Here is a 19029-nt window from a genome sequence, read left to right as displayed (position 1 = left end):
TGTAAAAGTATACATGCATGAAAAAGGTACTTTAAATTTTAGAATTTTTAGTGTTGAAATATTTGCAAATATTACAAAAAATCAATTTGGCGAAATTGATTACCTTTAAGTGGGAATATGTTTGTAAATGTGTAAGTGTATACCTACATATGTATATACGTGCGTGAATAAATATATATATATTTAAGTGTATGTATGTTTGTATAAATCAGCACGTAGATATATATGTAGGTATACGAATTCCCATGCCATGCATGTATGTATATTGTTGCGTGCATGCATGTGTGTGTTGCAGGTACCTAACATATTTATTCGTATGTATGTGCATCGAAATGTACATGAGGACATGTATATGTGTGTGTGTGGAATGTGTGTGAAAATATTATATATACGTTATGTTTGTACATTTCGTAAGGCACTTCAAACGTGATATGTATGTATTTGTGATTATGTTAATTGTGTGTATATCGATATGCATATCGATAGATTGCAGTACGCGCGCTGCTGCCAATAAGTATTTGTATGGGATTGTGATCAATGGAAAACTAATTGAGTTTCCTTTGGCAATTACAGCACCTTCCGCCCAGCCGGGACGAGGGACATGGCCGATGTGGTTCCGTGGAAGCGTGAGTGCATGTGGGCTTGACAATGGGAGGCTTTGGTTTGCGAATTTTCTGAGGGCGCTCAACTTTCTTTTCATGCTTCTGAACCATATTGGCGACTATCTCACTGTGTCGAGCGTGCAGGTCAACCCACTGGAGTCTGGCACGCCGCAGTGTCTTTTGATCAAAAATTTCCGTGGCCAGCTTGATGCCGGCGGCCTTTAAGTCCCTATGCATAGCGTCGATGTCCTCTTTATTACCCCGGACTTTAAAGAACCAGACGCCGCCACAGGGCTTGTCACCAAGTGGTATCGAGCACATTTTCACCGTGTACGGGAATGGAATTCTCTTCGGTCTCTCGTCACCGTAGATGAGAGGCATCGTTGAGCGATCATCTTCACTGTTGACGCAGGGCGTCGTTGAGCGATCATCTTCACTGTTGACGCAGGGCGTCGTTGAGCGATCATCTTCACTGTTGACAAAGGGCGTCGTTGAGCGATCATCTTCACTGTTGACAAAGGGCGTCGTTGAGCGATTATCTTCATCGGTCTCGTCCTCCAACGGCGACAATACCGATTCATCGTCGAATTCGTAGGTTTCGAGATCGGGATCATATTCGAATTCGTATTCGTATTCGTAGTCTTCCAGCTCATCATAATCTAGATATTCCTCCTTGAGGTATTCTTCTGACTCTTCACCCACTGGTTCCTCACCACCTGCTGCCTCATCAAGCTCCAGCATTCCTCCTGCTGCCTCATCAAGCTCCAGCATTCCTCCTGCTGCCTCCTCCAACGCGGGCTCCTCATCTTCTGGCTCCTCATCTTCTGGCTCCTCATCTTCTGGCTCCTCATCTTCTGACTCCTCGATCTCGTTGAGCCTGGGCAATGCCTGCACTCTGTCGCTAACCACCTCAACGTCCTCTTCCAGCGTATTAGTAGGTGGTGTCGGCCGAACAAAGCTCATCATATAGGTCTCCTTGGGAAACAAATACCTCTTCGGCGTCTTCTTGTCCATCCACTGGCCAACGAAGATCGGCGGTACTGTCAGAACGTTGCGCTCTACATCCGGCGGAGCATCTCTTAGCAACAGCATGAACAGGATACGCGACACGCTGTCGGGCCCAAACACACAGCCGGCAACAAAGCCGGGCGGCAAGTAGCGTTCCGGTAGATGAACTGGTCGCCTCATGACCATGTTGGCTTCTTGGGAGAAATATCTGGCTGGTAACTCAATCGTGGGCGTTCTCTCGGTCAGCGCGGCGCGGGCCACACTCGGCACGTGCGGATGAATGTAGTCGGATAGGATGGTGATGCACAGCGGCGTCGAATAGTGCGTCATCATTGGCACGGCGCTCAGGTCGGGCACGTAGAGTGTAGATACGTTCGTAAACGGGACAGTGCGACGCAAGGTGGTCGGCGGATCAGAGTGCGTAAGAATGTAGCCAAGGCACAGCTCCGGAGCCAGATAGTTGGTGGGTATGGGCAACGATGGCACCATAGCGGTGGCGCCTGCAGGCGTCAGAGGCTTTAGTAGACTCTGGACTGGCACACGGCGACAGCCCACGAACAGCGGAGGCGTCATTCCACTGTAGCGCGCGCCCAGCAGCCTGCATGGATAGTACTTGCGGCTCAGCACGCCGGTCGGAAAAATGCCGCCAGCCTCGAAGCCCATCGGCAGCAAATCCACTGGCAAATACGTAATCTTATGCAGCGGAGCGTTGCGCGGAAACATCTTGGCCGGTATCTCGAACACCGGACAAGGCAGCTCCTCCGACTTCTTGGCAGCCTCCGCATCATGAAGATGCTCCTTCGGCGACAGCGTGCACATCGCAATCCCATTTGCCTCGATGTAGCCCTTGCTAAGGGTTAGCTTCGTCAGGTTTGGCAAATAGCGTGGATCCTTGTTGAACACAAACGGAGACTGGCCGTTCTTGCTTTTTTTCTTATTTTTGGCTGTTGTTGACAAATAAAAAATATATATACATATCTATATTTATTTTTTCAATATATAAAAATTAAAAATTAATAAAACAAACAAAAATTGAAAACTTAAAAAACAACAATTTAACGAATTTTTGCTAAACGAAATACAATTTGCTTAAAAATGGCAACAAATTTAATGCATAAATCACATTCAAATTTATAAAAAAAAAAAAAAAAAATTATGTATTAGTTTTAAAAAATATTTACTGCTGCCAAAAAAAAAAAAAAAAAAAAAAAAAAAAAATGTATACAACAACGCCTAAATAAATAATAATAATCCAAAACAATTTTCTAAAAAATCTGCGAGAATTTAATTTCTATTCATATTTCATTTAATTTTGAATTTGTATTTAAAAATGCATTTTGAAGCTATATACATATATGTATGTATATACATATATATATATAATTAATAATATATGTATGTACATATATGTACTTACATACATATAATATTAATTGTGAAAAAAAAGAAAAAAATACAAATATATACATATATATATACCTATGTACCTATATATTACAGCGTAATATTTATATAAATAATAAATTATACATACAAAAAAAAACTAACCATCAAATATTGGCATAAAATAGAAAAAGCAAACACAAATAGAAATACATACACGCACACATAGAGAAATTCAAGCGAAAAATTTGCAAAACGTTTACATGTATGTACATCTATGTATGTATGCGTGCATGTATGTATGTGTATATGTAAATGAAAATGTCTACAACGTTCAGTTGAAGGTGCTCCCGTTGGGAGATGAACAAGAAGAAGAAGAAGAAGAAAAAGTAAGGCAATTTTTGAATTTAATGCTATTTGCCATGATTTTCACAATTTATCACTTGCCTGATGTTGGGGCGGCTATCCCCACGTGCGACGAGCCAGCAGCATTGGTCTCCTGCGCAGCCGCAGCCGCAGCTGCTCCGGCAGCTCCTTCCACGTCCGAATCCATTTTCAAAATGCGTCGAGCAAAATCTGTGCAATTCGTTTTTAGTTTTTTTTTTTTTTTTTTTTGTTTTTTTGACAGCACAAAGCACGCTCTTTGCCTTGTCAGTGCTGCCCATGCACGAATGCGAGTCGATTTCAGCTTTTCTTTGGAATTTCACAGCACTAGATCAGGCGCCAAAATAAACAATTTGCTTTAAATTGACATATTTACACAAATTTTTGACATTAAATCGACAAATTTGGAATTTTGAGTGCCAGCTGCGCGCCGGAGTGGCAATCGAGCATGTGAGAGAGCCTAGGGTATGTCATAGCCAATCATTCCTCGATGATATCGTAATTAGTTTACCGTGTTTCTTGCAGACTGGCAGAGGGCGCGGCGAGCGGCCGTCTGATATTTATACTAGGTGCACAACTGATACTGCTGATTCTGGAACTATTGGACGCTACTCAGCTCAGCTTTTACTCTCGGTTGGTGGCCCACACGCATTGGGAAAGGCTCAAACGCTTCTTGCCAACAATGGCCAACAGTTATTGATCGACGTCGGCCTCAATGTTGACGTTAGTTGAGCCCGCTTCTGATGTTTCCCTGAAGTAGAGCCGACATTTGTTGGTGTTGTTCACTCGATATTCCTGGAACATGACCAACATAGACTTACGCCTCTTCCACATTCCTTTCTAGGCACTGCAAAGAGCTGAAGCCTTGGCCAGACGTAGCAAAGGCTTGCAATACTGGAGCGTAACCTACTTGATCTTAAGCAAGCCAAGCCAAGCACCGCCTACACATACCGCCCCACACACCCACTTACACATTGGCAGACCTCATCAGCAGTCATCAGCTGTGAAGATGGCAAGAGGAAACGCAGCGAGGCCGTAGGACTCGCAATGATCTGCGGCCAGCCCCGCCGCCCTCTGCAATCCACATCAGCTGCCATGCAGCAGAGCTGTTCGAGAGTCGTCAGAGATCTAGGTAGGCACATGTACATGGCTCAAGCTCGATCCAGCTAGCCTTTGCCAGAGAGATCAGTAAGAATTGTAGTTAAATTTAGGTGTGCAAACAATTTTCAGAAGCAACAACTAAGTGAAATACCAGACATCACTACACGTGCATACACACAGACACCCACGCTTATAGCATACGAATTGGCAATGGATGTGGCCAAAACGGGCATGGGTAGCACTGGTGCTGCTGGCCCAGGTCGGCGGCGTCGAGCCGCAGCAGTCACAACGGCCGCAGCGCCGCTCAAGAAGGCGAAAGCTCAGACCAAACCGTTGGAGCTGCTCGTGGTTGGACAGCAGCTGACGATGCAACCCATGTTCAAGCGCACCACCAAGCCGATGGCAGCGGCTGCCGCACCAGCAGCAGAGGCAGAGGCAGCAGCAGCCGCACCAGCGGAAGCTCCTCGGGTCAACTCCCAGTCTGATCCGGCTGTGGCAGAGCAGCTGCTGGAGGATGGCGACTATATGTACGTCTACAGGGCTCATCGGTTCGAGCTGTGGAGCGAACCGGCGCAGCTGGTCATGCCGCAGGAGTCGCTGGCATGGCTGGCCAAGCAGCAGCAGCAACTGCTGCGCTTGCAAGAGCAACAACTGCTGCACTTGCAACAGCGGCAACAGCAGCAGCAGCAACAACTGCACTTGCAACAGCAACAAGAGCAGCAGCAACTGTTGCACTTGCAACAGCAGCAACAGCAACAACCGCAGCATGAACAGCAACAGCAACATCAGCAGAATCAACAGCAACAAGAGCAGCAGCAGCCAGTACTGCACTTGCAACAGCAGCAACAGCAACAACAGCAACTAGAGCAACAGCAACAACAGCAGCAACAGCAGCAACAACAGCAGCAGCAGCAACAAGAGCAGCAGCAGCCACTACTGCACTTGCAACAGCAACAACAGCAGCAACAGCAACAACAGCAGCAACAGCAACAAGAGCAGCAGCAGCCACTACTGCACTTGCAACAGCAGCAACAGCAACAAGAGCAGCAGCAGCCACTACTGCACTTGCAACAACATCAACAACAACAACATCAACAACAACAGGAACAAGAGCAACAGCAGCAGCTACAACTGCTGTATTTGCAACAGCAACAAGAGCAGCAGCAGCAACTACTGCACTTGCAACAGCAACAGAAACAAGAGCAGCAGCAACACCAACAGCAGGAGCCACAGCAGCAAGAGAAACAACAGCAGCAACAGCGCCTGCCAATTGTCCAGCAGGTGCTCGACGCCCGCTTCCTGGCCGAACTCTTCGATGAGCTGCTCCTCTACGCTGAGTGATCATTGTGCCTCCTGCTCTCTAGTTTCTCTTGTGCATAGATTATGCATATTTATGTAAAACTCTTCCTTTCTAGTGCGAATATACTAAATCCAGAGTACTCTATCCAAATATGTATGTTTATATGTATATGTGTATGTATATAGGATATGCATATTAGCCATGGGTAACAGCTGCTGCCCCTGCAGCAGAGCAGCAGGCAGCAACGGCTCGTATCAATTCCCAGTGTGGGTAGCCTGTGGCAGAGCAGCTGCTGGAAGTGGGGGGGCTATCCAGCTTGCAACCGACGTAGCTGGACACGCCGCAGGAGTCGCTGCCATAGCTGACCAAGCAGCAGCAACTACTGCACTTGCAACAGCAGCAACTGCTGCACTTGCAATAGCCGCAGTATGAACAGCAACAGCAACAGGAGCAGCAGCAACTGTTGCACTTGCAACAGCAGCAGCTGCTGCACTTGCAATAGCCGCAGTATGAACAGCAGCAGCAACAGGAGCAGCAGCAACTGTTGCACTTGCAACAGCAGCAACTGCTGCACTTGCAATAGCCGCAGTATGAACAGCAGCAGCAACAGGAGCAGCAGCAACAGGAGGAACAGCAACAGCTACAGGAGCAGCAGCAACAGCAACAGGAGCAGCAGCAACAGCAACAGGAGCAGCAGTACGTGCCACGCCCGCTTCCTGGCTAAACTCTCCAACAAGCTGAGTGATCGTTGTGCCCCCTGCTCTCCATATACCCTATATACATACATACTATGTATATTTATATACAGCTGTTCCTGCCTTTGCGAATATACTAAATTCAGAGTGCTCGACCCAAATATGTATGTATATATGTACAAAAGGCATACCTCTAGGGCACATGCGCCCAGATTAGCCAGTTTCAAACTTTAGATCTTTGTAGACTATAGCTATTCGAACGCAATCTCCCATAGCTCTTGACTACATTTCGAGACAAAGAATCAAAGACAAAGCTGCAATTATAATTTCGAATTGTCAATGCGCAATTTGCAATTTTTCGCAATAGTTTCGAATATCTACTTTGAATCGATCTTTGATATACAAGCATTACGAGCTCACTAACACCACAGCTTCACAAAGCTTTTGGCTAAATCCGAAAATCTAGCGAAAGGAGCATTGATTCAATATCGAAATCATTATCGGATTTGAAATCTATATCAAGCTATAACTGAAAATTCAATATAAAACTATTGACATAGGCCGATTTATTCGATTTATGGAGGTTTTCCAAGGGAAACATCGTATTTAGACCTAGAACTTGGCGCTCAAATTTCTTGAGCTAGCTTCCAGTATCTACGATGAAAATCCACAAACCAAATTTCATATAGATACAAAAAATATTTCGAAATCGACCAATTTCGAACTTTCAATAACAAACTAATTTTCATTCGATTCTTTTCATATGCTGAATGTCAAATTTTTCGTTGCCTGCTTTTCGGCGCAACAAGCGTGAGCTGAAAGAGAGCAGAGAAATGAGTATATGTATGTGTGTATATGTGAGTAAATGTGTGCGTGTATGAATATGTTGATTCATATAGTGTGTATGTATTAGCGAAATAAAATGCATTGCTTTCAGAATTGTACTTTCAAATTCCTTACATTTATTTGCTTGCTCAGCTTAAAAAAAAAAAATAATTGAATAAAATTAAATCGAACTTTAACAAACACGATTTTCTTTTCATTTCGTTTCATTTATTTTAACTAGTTGCTAGGGAGCTGTGTATGTGAGTGGGAGAGTTCAAATTTGTGGGAGTGTGAGTTAAACACGTGTGCAGATAGTGTAGCGGAATGGAGGGCAGACAGAGATGCCAGCTGTACATGCTAAGGCCTATGTAGCTGGCATCTAAATTGATGTATATATATACTTAAATATATATATACCTTTGTATACATATACAGAATGAATGTGTATCTAGTGTATATTTCATCAGATTTGTTTGTGTAAGTCAAAATACATATGTAGTGATATACATACATACATATATATATATATTTTATAGACGGCTCTGTCCGAAGAGCCATCAAATAAACACATATGTATATCAATCAAGATATATATGAATTTATAAACCAGTATTATACATGGCGTGTGTCTTTTGTATATATGTGTGTGTGTGTGAGTGGGAGTGATTAGCTAAAGCTATGCCTAAATATGATATACACTTATTCAACTGAACATTAACAAACTTATTTTGTTGTCATGGATTAACTATATAATTTATGGAGGTTTTCTTAACCAATTTTGACTCCTATTCCGACTCTGACTTCTGCTATCAAATATATATATATATATATACATCTATATATATATATATTCATTCATGTGTATGTGTATGATTGTGTGTGTGTGTGTGATTTAGCCAATTATTTTTGGCGGTCTTTCATAATTATAGCTAGTTTTTGGTATCGGCTTCTGTAACATTTTCCGCCCCCTGAATATGGTCCTGTTCCTGCTCCTGCTGCTGCTGCTCGGATTCATTCTTCTGCTCCAGTTCCTGCTGCGATTTTTGCAGCTGATCCAGTTTCCCGTCTACGTCCACATCACTAGAAGGCGTTTGAGTTGTCGCCTCGGTCATTGTCGCCGGATGATATATAGCCTTGCTTTCGCGCTGCATCGATCTGTCGCGCTTGTGTTTCGACTTCTGTCGACGCTTTTGCTCCCTGTCCAATTTATCGAGAATTTGTAGTTTATCCTTTGCCTTCATACTCAATGGCAAATGCATTAGATTCCCCTGACTGGATGTCGGTGTCGATGGATGCTTCTTGTTTGGCGTCGGCGGTGTCGATTGCGTCGACTTATCCACCTTGCGCTCCAGCTCCAGATCGATCTCCACATCCGAGTCCAGTTCAGTCTCTGAGAAGGATAACGAGTTGCCAGCACGTGGCACCTGAATACGATGGCGATCCTGCACAAAACGAGAACAAACAGAGTTGAGTTGGAAATCAGTTGAGTCAGTTAGGCCATTGGAAACCATACCATATTGAGAGTCGTCGGCTCCGAGATATAGCCATCGAAATCCTCATCCTCGCTAAATATATCCACCGTATTTAAGGCATACGTCTCTGGCAGCTTGCAGACGATCTGCGCCAGATCAATGAATGTGTATTCGTTGAGCGAGGCGTGGTTGCCACGTTTTGGCGGCTCCTTGTTGAACCATTGATTGAAGCGGCCCAAGCGGCCCGCCTTAGCCATATTATCAAAATAATTTTTGCCAAACACGTAGCCCACGTCGCGTATCTCATCGAAGCTGCCAAAGGCGAGTGTCTTATATTTATCAATGGGCGGACGTATATACTCGCAATAGTCCGAGTTTTTCACTTCCTGTTAAAGAGATGCAAGAGAAATTCCAGATGCGAAATTAGTAAGTATTCTCTATAGATATTCTTTTCGTACCTCTAGCTGCCGCACGCAGGACACGTAAGCTAGACGTGATTGTATATCCGGGAGATCGGGCACTTTGACCGGCGATGTAAATGGATTCCACTTCTTATAGAGTAGCCACCAGCCACTCAGATCGTCACCATAGTTGGTTAAATCCGTGTCGTCCTGTGAGCCCACATCGATGGCAATGATGTGCGCGGCGCCCAGATTGTGCATAACATCGGCTACGTTTGTTATTTTTAGCATACAAATGTTAAATGGGTGTAGATGGTTAGCAGAGAATGTAATACTGTGTTGGGGGAGAGCTATTGATTGTGTGGGCCCAGAGTGGACGCAGAGTGTTGGATTCTGTTAATGTAACAGTCACGGATAATGTTGCTGTTAACAGTGCATGGAAACACTTTCCCAATCAGACACTGTTACGTGCACTGTTACAATTACAGTTACTGTTACTGTTGCTGTTATTGGGTTACCTGGCACATTGTTTGTATAGCATCCATCGAGCAGCAGGTGCCCGTCACGATAATCACAGAAAGGTGGAAAGACGCCGGCAATTGACATACTGGCACGGCAATAGCGCCACAGATGACCTGATCAAACGGTTGCACAAGCGCGCACACACGCACACATACACAGGCACGCAGAATGGACAATATGTATGTGTGTGGTGATGAGAGTGGGGATGTGACAAAAACACACACATCCACATATACATGTGCAAATGCATGTAGAGTTTGGTTTGTATGTGTGTGTGTAGGTAAAAAGAGAAGAGGGGAAGAGAGAGAAAAAGAATACACAATTTATATTGCCGTCGTTGCTGGGTGTGAATGTACGTATGTATGCAAGTAGGAGTGTGTGTTTATGTGCGCAAACAAAATAACGGTTTTATACATATTTACTGTGGTACACTACACTACGGTTCAAAAGGTGTTTGCTCGTTTGTACAGCATCAAAAGTACAACACATAAGTTACATACAAATACAAATTACACAACTCAAACTTCAAAGGTAAAACTAAATGTGTCTGCTTTAAAAAAAACAAACGAAATCAATAATTACATATGTATGTATGTATGTACAATAAAAGTTTGTACTTGTGAAACGTAAATAATAATAAATAATAAAATAAAAACAATATTTGCAACTAATTCCTTGTATGGAAAGTCTAAGTGTGTGTGTATGTCTGTCTTTAGGTAGTGCGAATGGGAACCAACTCAAAATGTCCGATTGGAAATACGGTGCGGCGTCTTCAACTGTTGACAGCGTTGCCAACATAATGGAATAAGTTTGGTTGTGCGCGCAGGCAATCAGGGGATGGAGGATCAGTGGAAAAGGAGAACAAAACGTATATGCAATGCAATGCCATTAACAGAGTAGAGTTGCAGTTACAGTTTTACAGTCTTACTGACTCATTAATCCAACACTCTGCGCTCTCTTTTTCTCTCTGTGCCATCAATAGCTCTAAATTGAAAATTGATATTGAGAGAATATATTATATCGGATGATTTTTTTTTTTGTTTTTTTTTTTTTAGTTGATAAGTTGCTAGTTGCTATTTACCTGGCAAATTATTTACATAGCCGCCATCCAGCAGAAGATGTCCATCTTGTGGATCGCATAGGGGCGGCATATAGCCGCTGAGTGACATTGAGGAGCGCACATAACGCCACAGAGATCCTGCGACAGTTTGTTTTGGCAAGTGAGCGAGCATGTATGTGTATGTGTATGTGTGTAAGAGTGTATTTGTATATTTGTGTGTGTATGTGTGCGAGTTTATTAATATGCATGTGTGTGGAGAGAGAAATAAAGAGAGAGAGGAAAACAGCTTTGAGTTTGAGCTTCGTTTGTATGAGCGAACGTCAGAATATTATTGGCCAATCACAGTTCGTTTATTAATTCTATTTAGTTTGGGCTTTTTTTTTCGTTTGGCAGCAGGTTAGTTTCTAGCTAAGACACAAACACGTACGCACAAATAGGGCAGGCAGCACAGTGAGAGAGAGAGAGAGAGAGAGAGAAACAAAATACAAGAGCAGCACATTTGACAACGGATAATCCAACAACATGAGCATGAATTTAGATTTACGTTAAATGAAAACATAAATGAAAATTTTAAAAATATTTATAAATGCATCAGATATACTAAAATGCTCCGAGATAAAATAACAGCTATCCAGCTCCTTCTAAAAAGCCGTTGTTTTTTTTTTTTTTTCGCTGTAATAATAATGATAATAGCAACAAGAACAACAACAACCATAACAATTACAAGGAGAGCTCTGCGAAGGCATCATGTAAGATCTGTCACTAGATGGCGCCACACATAAGAGTCAAAATTGTCGCTCTCAAATTGGATTTACGTAAACGTCTCTCAGTTCCGTTGATTTCGGTTTGTCTATATTCGTGCATGTGTTCATGTATATGTGTAGGTGTATAAATGTGTGCTTGTGTTTGTGTTCTATCTACAAGCTACATTAAAGAATCAAAAAAACACCAATAATAAATAAACCAAAGACGTATTAAGCACTAGAAAACACATATATGTATATGTATATAAATGTACGTACATACATAGCAAATATGAGATTAAAAGAGTAAGATTAAGAAACGCAAGCTAGTATACACGAGCAATAAAAAAAAGTGAGTGCATGGGATAGCAACAGCAGCCAATGGGATACTCACCGTTGGTGTGAATGCGATGGCAACTGGCAGTTATGTCAGTGGTGAGCGTAAAGTAGGGTATCCACAGATCCTCAATGCTCACATCGCCAAAGGTATCATGTATGGTCTTGTTGAATTCACGTCCCGAGAACATCGATGTTATAGGGTATGTGAGGTCTAGCAGTTGAAGGAACCATTTTGTCATTTTCTATAATATATATAAAATGATGTTTAGCAATAGACGACTCATTATGATATATGTATACATAGTATAGCAGTAACTCTATTGGGTGATCATACCTTTGACCATTCGCGCGCCTTCTGCGTAACGGTAGTTATGTTGCGCTCCGAACACCAGAGGGCGCCCATCAGTGCGCCAATGCTGACGCCGCCCACCATATCAATGGGTATGCCCGCCTCCTGTATGGCTTTCAGCATGCCAATGTGGGCAGCACCACGAGCACCGCCACCACCCAGGACCAAGCCAATCGAATTGCCCGTCAACCAGCGAGCCAGACGAGAGAAATCGGAATGCATATTCGGCTCGGAGAGCAGCACGCGGCTATACAGATCATTCTATACGGTCGAGAGAAATCAGCGATGAGATGAAATGAAATGGCATATGAAATAAGGATTGCTGCCCACTCACAATGCGATACTGGCTCTTGCGTGTGAAGATGCGTTTGACGCAGAGCACATGATGATGCTTGGTCACCCAGGGACGTGCATTGAGCCAGCTGAGCGTGTTCGCTGGCCGGGCGTTCGTTGTCTCCGGATAGAGCAGGACCAGCTCTTTTTGTGTGCGCATCGCTAGCTTATCGATCTCCCGCTCGAATTTGCCAACCATATGGGAGCGTTCGCCCAGGCCGACAATTAGCACCACATCTGCCTGACGCATGCAGCGCTGTGTCCAGGGACTCAGCGAACTGTCGCATTGATAGAGCGTGATTATGTTGCGATCCTCCTGCTGCGCAAGCCACGAGGTCAGACGGTATTCGTTGGCCGTCTCAAATATATTGTTGCCCAACTGCTTGCGCACCACCTCCGATGTGAGACGAAGCACAGGGCCTGTAAAAGAAAGGAATGGGATAAGGATCAGGTCGCTCGAGACTAACCAGACTAAAGCTCTCTCAACGAGTTGGACTTACCAATGGCACAGAGTGAATGATATAGCTCATAGGTGAAGGGTGTGATCGGCACATCGTCGGTGATGGGAACGAGGGCCACTGTTGAATATTTGTGCGTTACGGGATTGGCCTCAACGGGCGCACTGGATGCATTGGCGCCGCGTGTCTGCATCGAGCCCAAGAAGCGATGGCTAAGGAAACTAATTAGACGCGTTACCACAATCGGATAACGCAATTTGATGGCATTGAACAAGCCCTCTGGCAATTTGGCCAGCTCCGAGTCGCGCACAGCCAGCACTGTGGTAGTACGCGACGTTTCGGTTATCATTTCCACAATGCCCACCAGATCACCCTTGCCGTATTCGCCGACAATCTCCTTCTTGCCGCCCGGATGTGTGATGACCGAACGCATGCGTCCGCTTAGCACAATATATGTGCTATCGCTGCTCTCGTCCTGCCTATAGACGGCACGACCCGACTCCAGAAATATCCAGTCCAGAGCGTAATCACACTGACGCACCAACGGCGACAAACGGCGCACAACTCCATTGCCCAAATCGAGGACAATGCGTGGACGCTGACGCATTATTCTGGCAATGTGGAAAGACAAAAGAATGAAGAATTGAAGGATCTGTGCTGAAACTAGCTCTGGGAGCATACTCACTGATAGATAGCAGCACGCCGTATATAGGCAATACGGCTATTGCAGCGAGCCTTGATGGTATAGGCACTCGCCTCGCCGGTGAGCATGGCCAGGCCGCCAACAATTTCGCCGGGATGCACGAAATGGATGAGCATATCGTTCTTGCTGTCCTGCTTGGTGGCACGCGTAGCGTCCGCATTGCTCTGATAGACGGCCAGGGTGCCGGTCATCACAAACCAAATGCACACATCTTCGGCATTGCCCTCGGTGATGAGCGTCACGTTCGGCTCCAATTCGCGTACCTCAACAAACGGCTCAATAATGCACGTATCCTCTTCACTCAGGCCGAGCTCACGGCGCAAACTGTCGACGGCCGATGACTGCACCAGACGCTGATCGATGTTGGTGATGGTGACGTTGGCATTGCCCGTGCCATCGGGTGATTCCCCGCCGCTGCCAGTGGGTGTATGGGCACCCGAACTGCGACATGTTCCACCAACCGAGACGCCGCTCGACTGCTGCTGCTGATGGTACAGATCAATGTAGGGCGCATCGCCGTGCACCTCGGCGAAGAGCATGGCACTGGCGTTCGGATTGGGATCCGGATCGGAGAGTGTGTGCTCCTCGCGCGACATACGTAAGACCGGCGATGTAGCTGGCCGTGAGGACATTGCACGCGATGCCTGAGAGGCCTGAGAGAGCACCTGTCCAGGCACCGCAACGGGCACGGGGTTGCTGCCCTTGATGCGCATATGATTCTGCACGAGCTCCGCATTGAGGCCCAAGTAATTGCGCAATGCTGTGAAGAGCACACGCTGCAGCCGTATCATTATCACCTGTATCACACGTATCATAACATCCGGGTTCTCGTTAAACACCTCCTCGAATGCCTGTCGAAGGGGATAGAATATTAATGAATATAAATTAAAGAAGTTCAATAGTATATATGGGAACCTAACTATTCTATATCTATTCTATATTATAATATATAAGGGTATCTATATGTCTGTCTCACCCCATTACACTCCATCCCATACTCTTTCCCTCTTCGTTTCCCTCTCTCTCTTTATACTTTCCCTTCTCAATCTCTATAACATTCTCTTTCTCTATCAGTTGACAACTCACCTGCATGGGCAACCGAATGACAACCGACTTCTCCATGGCCTTAGCCGTAACTGTCTTATAGTAGCTGGAATTGCCCGACAGTACATCGATGAAGCTGAGCAACGATGTCACCGATTCGCCCTTGCGCACCGTCTTCAGCGAGAGTGTGCTGCCATCGGCATTGCAGATGTAGACATTGATCATTCCCGACTGAACGATGTAGACGCTGTCATCCGGATCTGTTATCTTGAACAGATAGTCGCCGGCCATTAGCTGCAGCAGCTGGGTGTGTTTGCAGAGCTTCAAGAAGATCGGCTTCTCGAAATGCCCAAAAATGCGAATACTTTGGAGCATATAGAGAGCATCTGGTGGCACGCGATCGCTGCCATCGATAGTCTCCTCCAGATATTCCGCCGGCGGCTCCACTGTCTTCATCTCGAGCGGACGATTCTCGCGCTGTAGCTGCAGGATGCGGCGAGCGAAGCGCATTACCGCACGACGTTTGTAGCCCTTACCGCTGCTGTACATCTGGCCGCTGACGTTCTTCATTTTACGCAACATGCGGCGGCCATAGAATAGCATTTTGTCGCGTTTGCGAAATCGCAAGCCGCGATGATCGCCGCCCGAGGCGGCGGAGAGAGCGCTCAGTGTACGGGCGCTTTCATCGCGCAGGCGCAACGATGCCAAGCGCTTAAAATACAGGAACCAGGCGATAAACAGCAATCCGAGAGCCAGTAACGCGCCATACCAGTACGTCTGCGGGCGGATATCGATAGCGACAGAGAAGAAGAAGAAGAAGAAAATAAATACAAATTACAATTGTGAGCATGATAAATAAACAATAGAAACGATAATAACGAGCAATTAAGATGTCAGCTGCACTGACTGCTGAATGGCCTTGAAACACATGTAAAATGCGATCAACAATTATTCATAAGACATGCATATGCACAAACATATATGAACGTACACACATGTGTATGTATGTATGTATACATTACTCAATACACTAGTCATTGAGCAAAACCATAATAATAAGTCTCCGCATTAGCATACAATATGTGTGTAGCGTATTAAGTAAGTTCTGCTCGCCTGTCATTTTGTATGCAAAACAACCGTAATGCACTGCTATTCTTCCTATGAGCGAGCACACTTAACCATCCCACTCACTCACTCACTCTCACACGTGCTCTACTGTGCTCTCATTCTTCTTATGCTCTCACACTTTGAGCACATTTTTGCAAGCGCAACGGCGACGGCGATGTTAATATTGACGCGTCGCTGCCAACACTTGTTGTTGTTGGTGCTTGGTTCTTGGTATTGTTGTTGTTGGGCCCTCTGCCTCTTCCGCATTTGAATTGCATTTTCTTTGGTTTTGACATTCGCTATCGCTGCATTTGCATTTGTTATTGTTATTGTTATTGTTGTGGTTGGTGCTATTTATTCGTTTATGATTTATTTCTGTAACAGGTTTCAGCATATGCGGCAAAAATAAAATCAAAACAACTTTGGTGGCAGCGGCACAGCCATTGGGAATGCGCAATGAAAACAAAGCGACGACTGAGATTGTCTAATTTCCAGTTAATTCGAGACGATAATAATTTCTGTATAACTCTTTAATACTCAGTATGACCATGCAACAAAAGTCTGAGTACTCTAAATGTATGTACATATGTATGTGAGTGCGTGTATGTATGCGTGTACTTAGGTATTTGCACGCACCTACACGATGAGTTCTATTATTGTACACACATACACACTTATACACGCATGTGAATTTCTACCCATTAAAAATAGACTGTAAAGAGGGTGTATGTACATATGCACATATATATATTCAAGTCAAGGAAATGTCTGTAACAGGCGGAAACAAGTAACACAGATTCCATTATATACATAAATATACAATGTATATTTATGTATCATATGTACTCATATGGAAATTAGTTTAGCTGAAATTCTATGTTTATATCATTGTGAATATCAATATGTTATGTTGTATGTATGCATACATACATACATACATATGTATATGAATATAGGGTAGCGGCTAGTCGCCCCAATTGGATTTCGATATCTCCTTTGTATCTTAGAGCGACGCTTGGCAACAAAAAGTCACAAGACACGGCTCTAAATTGATTTGGCCCCAAGGGGTTAATTGAATTATAGCAAACTGATTTGGCTATCAAATGAGTTTTTTTCTTTTTGGTGGGGGCGGGTGCGTCGGTGCTGCACGTGCGTAGCTATTTTTATTTGCCTTAGCCAACTAAATCCAATTGGAAATGGCATTGGCTGTCTCTAATCAGCGTAATCAGTTATGGCTGATGCGCTTGCGGGGTCACGCTTTAAGCTATTATCACTCCCATGCCCAACGATAAGACAAACACGCATACACCTAAACATACATATGTACATACAGATGTGTGATATACACATACATATGTATGTATGTATGTGTGTAGAAATGCTTGATTGTATCTTTAAGCATGTTTATATAAGTTAGCAGCTTTTGTCTGCGAATCAAAACACGGTGACCGAACGCTTATGTTGACGGAAGTGTGCGCAAAGCAAAATGCCAAGCACACATACACACGCAACACGCGTACGTATGTGTGTATGAGTGTATATGGCTTGCGCGTGTGAGTTAGCATAAAAGAGATGAAAATAAGACAAGCCGAACAAACGTAACAATAACAGCTGCTGCTGCCGCTGTTCAACGATCGTGCTGCGAAGAGTCAGCAACCACTTGCATGTTATCCTGCTTGAACTGAGTAGAACTTTGTACACACTCACTCACTCACACACACACACACACACACACACACATACTCACATGAGTCACGACGAGCCCCTCTCAAAACAAAGAAAGCGCGCACAGTGCACGTGTGTGTGTGTTGTTATATATGTACGCATGCATGTGCATATGCATGTGTACTTAACATTGACAGTTTGTTGCACTTAACATTAACATTGATTGACTCTAGGAGACTTACCGTTGTGGCGATTTGTTTGGATACATATTGCAACCAAGCATCTGAGAATAATGTGTTGTAACAGCCGTTAACGCTCGCACGGAGCAATTCCAGGACATCCATTTGGTTGGCGTATGTGTGTCCAGCACATACGTCCTTGGTTGTTTGATTAATTGATTGACTGCTTAATGTTGTATTTGCTTGTTGTTTTCCTGCTGCTTACATTCACACGCCTAAATGTGTTCTATGTAAAAATGCTTGTAGTTTTGTATTATATCAAAGGCGGAACTACTATGTTGTGATTTTTTTCTCCTTGCGTCTCGACGAGTGCGAGTGTGTTTGCATGTGTGTGTGTGTGTGGTTGCTTGCTTTTTTCTTTCTGTTTTGTTTTTGTTTGAGCACGCGCTACACTCTACACCCCCGCCAAATCGCAGCAGTGCGAACGAAAGAGAGCGTGTGAGACAAGCGATGGCAGCAAAGAACTATTTGTTATTACTGTTCTTGTTGGTTTTTGGCTTTAGATTTTGTTATAGTGTAGTTGTTGTTGTTGTTGTTATAGTAGAAGCGTTGCTGCTGCATTTGCTTTGTTTAGTGCTGGTTAAATGGGTTCGAGTATTGGCCAGTGACAACCAACCCCCTCCCTGTCAACCGATTTGAGCGTTTCTTGTGCAATTTGTTGTTGTTTTTCTTGTTCTTACTTAGTTTTTTTTTTTTTCTTAATTCTTTTTGTTTTCTTCTCTTCAATGCAATGTCGCAGTCTTTAAATTGTTTTGCTGTTGTAATTACTGCGATCGTAATGTGAAAAAGCAAAATAATAAAATAAAAATAAAACCAACAAAAAATAATAATAAAATTTGTGAGAAACAGAAACAAAAAACAGACGTTCTCCAAAAGGGCCAAAGATTGTTTGGCTGGCTGGTCCGGTCGGGACTGCGGGCGGAATCAATTTGCTTGTTGAATGAAATTGGTGAAAAACGTCGCCTTCGAATTACAGTCGCGTGTACTTAAAAGAATTTAATGTCGTTGCACACAAAGCAGCACACAATTTTCACGAAAAAAAAAAAGTTAAATAAAAGTGCTGCTCTCGACTTAAATTTAAATTAACTGAGCATTATTTCGTTTCGTGTTTGATTCGCGTTGTTCTGGTTTTAGGCTCTGGCTCTGCGACCAAGCTGTCAACTTGACTGCCTGCTGAGACGTCAGCTGTTTTTCGGCCTCTGTGAACTGGGCGCCAGGGCTGCCAACTAGTGTGACAAATCGGCTGCTATTTGACAGCGCTGTTACGCCAACATTGCAAACCAATAAAAGTTGACG

General features: G+C 44.1%; 2 protein-coding genes across 3 annotated transcripts; both read right to left on the bottom strand.

Annotated features, from left to right (window-relative positions):
* Nucleotides 1–22: 22 nt before the first annotated feature.
* On the bottom strand, nucleotides 23–3704 carry LOC108658229 (uncharacterized). Its single transcript, XM_089263020.1, has 2 exons — nucleotides 3436–3704; nucleotides 23–2546 (listed from the first exon to the last, which is right to left on the bottom strand). The coding sequence occupies exons 1-2, from the start codon at nucleotides 3544–3546 to the stop codon at nucleotides 546–548; spliced, it is 2112 nt and encodes a 703-aa protein (XP_089119146.1). The 5' UTR covers nucleotides 3547–3704; the 3' UTR covers nucleotides 23–545.
* Nucleotides 3705–7412: 3708 nt separating this feature from the next.
* sws (patatin like phospholipase domain containing sws) lies at nucleotides 7413–18933 on the bottom strand. Of its 2 annotated transcripts, none has more exons than XM_018108461.3 (12): nucleotides 18598–18933; nucleotides 17737–18500; nucleotides 14765–15499; nucleotides 13661–14529; nucleotides 13018–13586; nucleotides 12519–12937; nucleotides 12170–12445; nucleotides 11891–12077; nucleotides 10775–10891; nucleotides 9229–9440; nucleotides 8812–9156; nucleotides 7413–8740 (listed from the first exon to the last, which is right to left on the bottom strand). In XM_018108461.3, exons 2-12 carry the CDS (start codon nucleotides 17836–17838, stop codon nucleotides 8228–8230), a joined length of 4344 nt encoding a protein of 1447 aa, XP_017963950.1. In that variant the 5' UTR covers nucleotides 17839–18500; nucleotides 18598–18933; the 3' UTR covers nucleotides 7413–8227. The 2 variants fall into 2 exon arrangements, with proteins under 2 accessions (XP_017963950.1, XP_030244299.1); XM_030388439.2 differs by lacking the exon at nucleotides 10775–10891 and adding an exon at nucleotides 9690–9806.
* Nucleotides 18934–19029: the final 96 nt, after the last annotated feature.

Source organism: Drosophila navojoa, chromosome X, assembly GCF_054131105.1.
Source record: "Drosophila navojoa isolate 15081-1374.11 chromosome X, UAZ_NAV_1.0, whole genome shotgun sequence".
Classification (NCBI taxonomy): domain Eukaryota; kingdom Metazoa; phylum Arthropoda; class Insecta; order Diptera; family Drosophilidae; genus Drosophila; species Drosophila navojoa.
The sequence above is the reverse complement of the archived record's forward strand: the minus strand, read 5'-3'. Positions and strand labels throughout refer to the sequence as shown.

Coding starts and splice junctions, on each gene's coding strand:
- LOC108658229 (XM_089263020.1), bottom strand. CDS start 3,546: ATGGATTCGGACGTGGAAGGAGCTGCCGGAGCAGCTGCGGCTGCGGCT. Junction 2,547..3,435: donor CCGCCCCAACATCAGGCAAG/TGATAAATTGTG, acceptor ACAGCCAAAAAT/AAGAAAAAAAGCAAGAACGG.
- sws (XM_018108461.3), bottom strand. CDS start 17,838: ATGGATGTCCTGGAATTGCTCCGTGCGAGCGTTAACGGCTGTTACAAC. Junction 15,500..17,736: donor CCAAACAAATCGCCACAACG/GTAAGTCTCCTA, acceptor ATCCGCCCGCAG/ACGTACTGGTATGGCGCGTT. Junction 13,587..13,660: donor CGGCGTGCTGCTATCTATCA/GTGAGTATGCTC, acceptor CCACATTGCCAG/AATAATGCGTCAGCGTCCAC.